The sequence below is a fragment of the Triticum urartu genome, chromosome 1A (assembly GCF_056163025.1).
Source record: "Triticum urartu cultivar PI428250 chromosome 1A, HENAU_Tu73, whole genome shotgun sequence".
NCBI classification, from domain to species: domain Eukaryota; kingdom Viridiplantae; phylum Streptophyta; class Magnoliopsida; order Poales; family Poaceae; genus Triticum; species Triticum urartu.
Window position 1 is genome coordinate 564,470,610 of NC_141873.1, and position 9,154 is coordinate 564,479,763.

The 9,154-nt window shown below is 42.7% G+C and overlaps 1 protein-coding gene across 1 annotated transcript; it reads left to right on the forward strand.

The window, feature by feature from the left end:
• The first annotated feature begins 1,960 nt into the window (after nucleotides 1–1,960).
• Nucleotides 1,961–3,635, forward strand: LOC125539211 (protein RADIALIS-like 3). Its single transcript, XM_048702592.2, has 2 exons — nucleotides 1,961–2,692; nucleotides 3,211–3,635. The coding sequence occupies exons 1-2, from the start codon at nucleotides 2,424–2,426 to the stop codon at nucleotides 3,278–3,280; spliced, it is 339 nt and encodes a 112-aa protein (XP_048558549.1). The 5' UTR covers nucleotides 1,961–2,423; the 3' UTR covers nucleotides 3,281–3,635.
• Nucleotides 3,636–9,154: the final 5,519 nt, after the last annotated feature.

Consider the following 9,154-nt stretch of genomic DNA (forward strand, 5'->3'; position numbering starts at 1 on the left):
CACGTATGACTATATTCGGAATACATGCCTACATTACATTGATGAATTGGAGCTAGTTCTGTGTCACCCTAGGTTATGACTGTTACATGATGAACCACATCCGGCATAATTCTCCATCACCGATCCATTGCCTACGAGCTTTCCATATATTGTTCTTCGCTTATTTAATTTTTCGTTGTTATTGTTACAATCACTACAAAATACCAAAAACATTACTTTTGTTATCATTACCTTTTGCTACCATTACCACTACTATCATATTACTTTGCTACTAAACACTTCGCTGCAGATATTAAGTTTCCAGGTGTGGTTGAATTGAGAACTCAGCTGCTAATACTTGAGAATATTCTTTGGCTCCCCTTGTGTCGAATCAATAAATTTGGGTTGAATACTCTACCCTCGAAAACTGTTGCGATCCCCTATACTTATGGGTTATCAGTCACACATCCTCTCACTACTCCAGCCTGAGCACGCTTAAATTCTGGATTCTATTCCCCCCTCGTTTCCAAGTCTGCACTCGTTGTTTTCCTGACTATAGTAAGATGTCAATCCTATTAACCCTCAGGAGTTTAGCTTGAGAATGAAGTCACACGTTCCATTGTTTGAGTTTGAAACTATTATTCTAAGAAACAATAATTATTTAGTAACACTAATATTTCTTGAGTAAGTAGTTTGACCATAGTTTGACCAGATTTGACCAAAATTCAAAAAAAATTGAAATAATTATTTAGTAACACTAATATTCTTGAATAATTATGTAGTAACACTAATATTCTTGAATAATTATGTAGTAACACTAATACTTCTTGAATAAGTAGTTTGACCAGATTTAACCAAAATTCAAAAAAACTAAAATTTGAGCATATCTTTTTTTTCCTTTTGGAATTTGAGGATTCCAAAAATTTGCAAACAGGCCGTAGGCCATCAAAATCGGATGCAGATTTTTGTGCTGAACATTTTGATATATTATACATTTTTTCCGACATCGTATGCAAAAGTTATAGCTGTTTTACTTTTTCATGACATTTTTTTGCAAAACATGTCCAAATTTAAGTTTTTAAATTTTCCTAACTAGTAGATGTAGCAATATAACTACATCTCGAAGGATTTTATTTTTTGAAGCTTTTACCATTTTATTTTGTTTTTTTAACTGAATGGCGATACAGGGAGGTAGAGTTTGAGAAATGGGCCCTTTAGTTCCGGTTTGAGATATGAACTGGGACTAAAGGGCATCGCACCCTTTAGTCCCGGTTCATATCTCAAACCGGGACTAAAGGTCTAATCTTTAGTCCCAGTTTGAGACACGAACCGGGACTAAAGGGTGCGATGCCCTTTTGTCCCGGTTCGTGTCTCAAACCGGAACTAAAGGGCCCATTTGAACCGGGACCAATGCCTTTAGCCGCTCGAATGCAACCGGGACTAATGTGTATATTGTGCTATGACCAAAACCCTGTTTTCTACTAGTGACCATGTAGAAATTGTAGGATGGCTAGAATATTGCGTTGTTGTAGGCTATATTGATCTGACCCTTGTATGAGGTATATATAGAAGTACAACGTAGGAAGATGATTGGAGTACAAGGCAAGTCATTGTTGGTTTAAACCAAATCTATCTCTATCTCTTTTAATTCCTAACTAACACGTTTGTACTTCTAACGGTGGCCAGGTATATGTACTCGAAATCTGAATAGCAAGTAAAAAAGAATGGCGATCGATGAACTAAAATGCGTGAACCTCACAAGGAATTTAACTACGAAACAAACAAAGCTGCCTGCTGCCATCATGCTCATGTCATGGTGCCCAAGTTAGAAGTTGGACACTGCAATCGTGGTGAGAGCTAGCCATGTGATCAATGTGACTTTGCTGTCAGTAACTTGCACACAGAAAAAAAAACATTTCTAAAAAGAAGAGCTTATTTCCTTTTGAGATGAAGCCTAGCCAGTGACTTGCATCAAACCAAATGACTAATTCAGATTCAGATACGACGGATTCGAGAGTTAATTTGGATTTCAGGTGATGCTTGTATAATGTTGAAAACATCTCTGGACAACGTCATAAGTTGGGGGCACCGATACCCTCAAAAAAAAAGTTGGGGGCACCGGCAAATGGACCCAAAAGGCCTAATTACTCAAACGGGCTGTCATCTAAAATTTTGTCACAAACACCACACGCTTCCCATGTCTGATCCCTAGCTCGAAAAACCTGCGAGAACCTTGTTGTCCTCTCCTCACTCCTCAGCCACCTTTTAACCTACAGACAGAGACATGACACACCCCCATCGCCTATAAATAGCAGCCCCCGCAGCAAGAGAGACACCAACCAAACCCCCAGAGCCTCCCCAAGAGCAGCAAGAGAGACACCCCAGCACACCAGGCACACAAAGGCTAGCATTAGTACGAGTAGAACATCACATCTCACCTGAAGATGTCTTCCGGGTCGTCGTCTCGGAGCACCTCCCCAAGCTCCGACTCGGAGTGGACCAAGAAAGAGAACAAGATGTTCGAGGAGGCGCTCGCCTACTATGGTGTGAGCGCCCCCAACCTCTGGGACAAGGTGGCCAGCGCCATGGGGGGCACCAAGTCTGCCCAGCAGGTGCGCCGCCACTTCCAGATCCTCGTCGACGACGTTGAAAGCATCGAGCACGGCCGCATCCCCTTCCCCAAGTACAAGACCAGGGTTTTTGGACCTAAAAGGTATAACTCTCAACTAAAAACTGTACAGACATAGGATGCTCTGGTGTTAACAAGTTTTCAGTTGAACATAATTAAGCATAACAGTTGCTGCTGTATTTGTCTGCTTGCTGGGAAAAGTAGATGCTCAATGTCAAAGGCACAGCATGCAGGGGAATTTATGTATTTTTCTTTTTCTTTAGAGGTCACTTACCATCATGCATGCATGACGACTGACACCATTAACTCTCTATGAGCCCAATTGCTTAACTGCAGCCACCCTGGCCCAATTTATGGGTGGTTTAATCTTAGCACTACCAGACAATTTCCCTACTTCCAAAACAAAAAGCTAGGATGGAACTTGCAGTGTTACAAGGCTACTTCTTTTATAAATCTTTGGTAGATTTTGTGCAGATAGGCTTACAATCTCATGCCTACATACAACAGAAAGAAAGAAAGAAAGAAAGAAAGAACAAGATTCTTGTATTTGAGTATGAGAATTCAGATAGGCTTACAATTCAAGTGTTTTCTCAACTTTTCAGGATGAAGCAATGTAAGCTCCAGTGGACAGTGAGCAAAGTTGTACAAACTAGGTCTCTAAGAATGAGCTGATGTTCTAAGAGGAAGCAAAGCAATCATGAATTGGTTAGAATAACAGGAAAGAAAGTGGTATTGTCGATTGTGTGTACAAAGTATTATTAGGTTATGTCCAAGGTTAAGTCTGTCTCTATGTTGTCATAGATTCTCGTCTACATTCATGAACTGCATGTAGTTCATTATCCGCTTGAACCAAGTCGTCAAATAAAATGTCATGTAAACTCATGTGTTTGTGTTATTCCTTATTTGTAAGAAGTTGTACCTGTAGCATATTGTCGTCTCCAATATCTGGTTTAGCTGGCCACCATGTTCAATTTGGACTCCACAGGTTCAGAAAGCACACAGAATCCTTGTCACCACTACCTTCCTCCTTCCTAAAAGAGAAGTCACTAAACTTTATTCAAGAACCACAGGAGGAACTTAATGCCAGAATAATCTACAGTGGTATTACGGTAGAATCAAGAACAGTCCTTCAGATTGCCTAAGATATGATCATGACTCCATCAAAAAGAAGTTGCAAGTATTATTTCAAACACTGCAAAGTACAGTATAATCAAGTAGAACAGGCTGTATATATCAAGTCAAAGCTGAACAATTATAGAAGATCATGGAGCACAGGCATGGACATATGACGATTCCATATTGTTTCCAGCCATAAAAATTACACTCTTCTCTACAAGTAACATGACAGGATGAAACTAAACTTCATTGATAACAAGGCGGGACAAGTACATCAAGATAAAACCATATTAGCAACCATAGTGGGCACATAGACACACAAGTCACAGTGTCACACACTAATACTTCACTAATCCAAGCAGCATCTTCCACATTGTCATCTAAATTCACTGAAACAACTCTGGGGCAAATCATCCAATACCCCTACAACAAATACAAACTAGCATCACACACAAATGACACATACCTAGCTATGAGCTCACATTGCCCTTCATTGCCTTATTCGTCGTGGCACCGTTTCTCTACAGGAGGCACCACATGAACCTATGTGAAGAGGAGAAAGTCAGGCAGTCACCAATTCCTTTTCAGGGGAAAAGAAAGCTCGCTTTGAATCCCCAGCATTGCGACGCTCGCCATGCCAGGGAGACCACCCTGACCTAGATATTGATTCCCATCCCCTACCACTTGACCGGTGAGCGAATCTGGATCCCAAAGCATTTGGGCTCAAACAATTGGAATCTACCAGCCGATGATACAGTGACGGAATCCAGTCCGATCCAAGGCTACTTGGGAGTGGATTTTTCCTAACTGATTGCGCGCACAACCTGTATCCTTGCCGTCCATCCAGGGCACTGTCCAATCAACCTGCCCCACCATGTTCTCAGCCATGCAGTGTATTCTCAGGACATGTGATATTCTGTTGTGTGTATATAAAGCCGTATTGCAGCAAATTCTAGATTCGTCACGAGGGATGCGCTGCTCATTATCTATGCAAGTCTAGATACAAATTATGTAACATTTAAAGAACTGACACGCATATGTTTAATCTGGTCGGAAATTCATAAGTCACAAAAAATGGTAGTAGTAACATTCATAAAAATGCCACTTTCTAGCAGAGTCGACAAAGGGGCAAAAAATCAGAAAAGTTCTACTGAACTTGTGATAAAGTCCATAAATTGCCTTCATAAAGTTTTGTACTATTTTCATAACCTTCAAATTCACATGTACACAAAGTTATTCAAGGATTCATACAAACTGCCAGCTAGTTAAACATAAAGTTCTATTAACATCAATATGGCAAGAAAAAGCATTCTCTTTTACATACAACAATAAAGTTCTTCAGCAATTTATACAAAGAGACCGCTTTGTAGAAACAAAGTTCTTTGTAAAAAGATAAAGTCCTTCATCAATTTTCAGCAAAGGACGATCCGGACATCCAAAAAGTTCTTGTACAAATCTGCCCAAAAAAATTCAATCTATGCTGAGAACTTGGAAATAAAGCATGTCTATACAAAGGGATTTCACCTGTCAGTGCAAACAAAATAAACTGCAGCTTATTTTATCAGAGAGCTGAAAGGTAGCCTTAATGCAGATAAAACTTTGTCCAGCTTGTAGTCAAATCCCAACAAACAATCTGAGGGCCTAAATTGTGCTAGCCTTTTTGTGGACACAAATCGATCAAGGTAGCCCATGCAAGTTCATCACAGAGAACACAAGACCAAGATTAAACGTGGTGGATCCATGTGCTACTAGATCCATCACGCAACAATCAATATGACACTGCTGCAAATAAATCCTAATCACCTTGAACTACAAATCCATTGGCAAACAAGAAAAGGTAATCCCAGCTCGTGAGCTTGAGGAGGAGGCACAAGATAGCCTGTTCGTCGCCGGATCTGGTGCCAGGAGACGTCGGGAGGCTTGGTGAGTGCGGACTTCCCAGATCCGCAGCGAGCTGGGTGACGGCGAGCGAGCCGGGACACCGCGAGGCACGCCGTGGTATGGAGGAGCTGATCTGGCCGGACGCCTCCAGATCGGGAGGGCCGCCGGCTGTGGGGGAGGGGACAGGAGGAGGACCGGCTGGATTCTCAGAGATAATGGGAGAGAGAGAGAGAATGGAGGCGTCGGGCAGTAGCCTAGGTACGTATTTGATTTGTATACCGGCCGGTGAAGGAGGAATATATTTTCCAGGCCTGGGTCCAGTGGGCCAGCCGGCTCGGATCCGCACGTAGCTTGTGCGGTCGTGATTGGCGTTGCGCGCGCAAAGGGTTAGGAATCACCTTATTCGCGATATATAGGGATCAGTCATTCAAGCAGCTGGCAAACAAGATACCATATACCCACTAATGATGGCTCACACCCCAAAAGCATTCCCACTTTGCTCTACTTACCTTAGCTTAATATACTTTCTAAAAATGATGATGTTTGTAGTAGTAGCCAAGGATCTAGTTATGGAGAGAGGCAAGTTGACCATTTGCATAAATTCAGGCTGGCTATTCCCAAGCCTCAACATCACATGAATGAATTTTCTCCAAGAATAAAAAGCTAATTCTTCTGTGCAAGATAATGTATTCTGCACATCATGAGATGCCCCTCTCTTTTCATCATGAGATGTCGAGGAACACAACACTCTGTGTTCAAACTATACCAGCCCGCCAGGGAGCAACACATACGTTCCATAGAAACATGTTGGCTCCATCTGTATGACTAGCAGATATCCCTAAATTGGTTGCTTGATGATTTGTTAATCAGGTACTACAGCAATACTCGAATTATAACAGCGGTTATATCAGATACTATCATGTTTACAAATATAGGAATATATATGTCGTATATGTATATATGCATATATACTGCAATGCCGTTATTTGGAAATTAACCCGTGCATGAACGTGTCACTATAATGAACTGACAAAAACTGTCCCATACGAGAACAGAAATCTAAAGGAAAAATGAGTCTAGTTTACATGAACCCCAGCATCTTCCTGAAAAGCTTTGCTCCGATTGTTCGAAATATGAGGGGGGAATCATGCATCTTTGCTATGGCTTTTAGGCAGATATGATTCCTGGGGAGAGATCTCCGGTGGATGGATGGACCGGTCCACACGTCCAAAGAATCAATCGCAAGTTGCGCCCGCCGCCCCCCGGTTCAGTGCATCCGATGCAACCACCAGGACTACGTGAGCATGCAGCAAGCAAGGGGCTGCAGGATGGCATTCTGTCAATTCCCTATCCAAGACCATTGGAGATAGAAAGATAGATATATTCCTTAAGTCCCTGGAGCCGGGGGGTGTTCATCGTGTCTTTGGGATCTGTTCGTCAACCGGGTGGTGGAGATTGCGTGGCATTCAAGGAATGGAGGTTCTTAGCCCACATCCCTGCATCTTTTCTCTCCCAAATGGATGGTGTCCCTAAACTAATGCATGGACAAGCAAAATTCGTTTTTGAACGAGGACAACACCCTGGACTTCTATCTCTCTGAATTTTGGGACCCCTTCCCGAACAATGCAAAAATATTTCTTTGCACGATTTCTCCATCATAAATATCCCATACAAAAGAGTCAAAAGGCTGTTTTGAGGAAAAACTTCTTAGGTACTCTAATGTAACAAAATATTCAGAGATACAGTTGGTAGCGCCATACTTAATCCATGGTTTCACAGCATTCCGGACATGGCAGTACCGCTGTTTTTAGATGAAATGGTGATCAGCTCAGATAGGCAATGAGGGTGCATGCATGTTGCATGATATGCTTGGCAGCATTGGATCAGAGGGGTTTCAGAAAACTGATGGAAAATGAGCATCGAGATCAGAGGTTTTTGGGTATGCGCACCTGTGCAGCTCTGTCGTTCTGAACAGGAGTATCACGTACCCTTCCCCCTGTGGGAGCCTTGAAGCCTATTGGCCGACCCATCATCCATGTCAGGATCACACGGCTGAGACATCGCCATGCATGGAGAGATGGATGCTCATGCTTCCGTTTGTGATGTGAGTAGAGCACGGCTGTATCCATTAACTGCGAAGACTGCTAGAAATGTGTGGTGTCAAAACGTTCAATTTGGAACCATGTGGAAGATGTGGCCAGGTATATGTATTTGAGAACTGAATAGCAAGTAAAAAGAATGGCGATCGATGTACTAAAATGCGTGAACTTCACAAGGAATTATTTTTTTTTGAGACCAACTTCACAAGGAATTTAACTACGAAGCAAACAAAGCTGCCTGCCATCATGCTCATGCCATGGTGCCCAAGTTAGAAGTTGGACAGTACTGCAATCGTGGTGAGTTCTAGCCATGTGATCAATGTGACTTTGCTTTCTACTTGAGAGGAGACGCACGCATGATGTGCAAAGCGCCGAAAGCTTACCAGGTTTCTACTTGGAGCAAGGCCAGCTAGGTGTAATAGCTTCGCAGGGAGCCTGGGACCAATGGCCTGAGAGGGTGCATGCACTGAGCACCCGCCATCCTTTTACAAGTTTAATTTCGAAGCAGTAGTAGCTGTTGCGTACTGATGAACAGTTGTCAAATGCATGCAAGCTAGCTAGGACACATTGCAGAGATGACACCACCATTGCCATTTGTAAGTGGCCATGCATGCATGGGGTGCCCAGCCCAGCCCAGGTCACCTCCATCTACCTGAGAATATCTCGTGAAAACCATGTGAAAACTATGTTTCTGGAGTTTTGCAAAATTCTCAAAAAACTACTACCTCCGTCCGGGATTACAAGACCGGAGAGCCACCGCAGCTGGACCAAGGCACTTGCCCGATCCTTTGATCTTCTCACAAAAAGCTGCATCGGGAGTCTCTTCTACATGCATGCACCCAATGAATAGTCTGCATGCAGCATAGTACTTTTAATCCCCTGCCTGCATGCAGCGCCTTGGTCAATCGTCTCGCGAACCAGCAGCGCTAATAATGCAAGCCGGCCTTTTAATCCCGTACAACCAACATTGGCTAGCTGGACCTATAATCCCGGACGGAGGTAGTGTACATGCTAATTTTTTATATGTAGGCATGTAAAATTTCAAGTTCAAGCACCGATTCATTTACTTCCCCAAAAAAACACAGCTTCATTTACGAGGAATAAAAATACGAATTCAGTAATGACTAATTCAGATTCAGATACGACGGATTTGAGAGTTAATTTGGATTTTAGGTGATGCTTGTATAATTTTGAAAACATCTCTGGACAACGTGATGAGTTGGGGGCAACGGCAAATGGACCCAAAAAGCCTAATTATTCAAACAGGCTGTCACCTAAAATTTTCATCGCAAACACCACACGCTTCGATCCCCATGTCTGATCCCTAGCCTCGAAAAACCTGCGAGAACCTTGCTATCCTCTCCTCAGCCACCTTTTAACCTACAGACAGAGACATGACACACCCCCATGGCCTATAAATAGCAGCCCTCACAGCAAGAGAGACACCAAC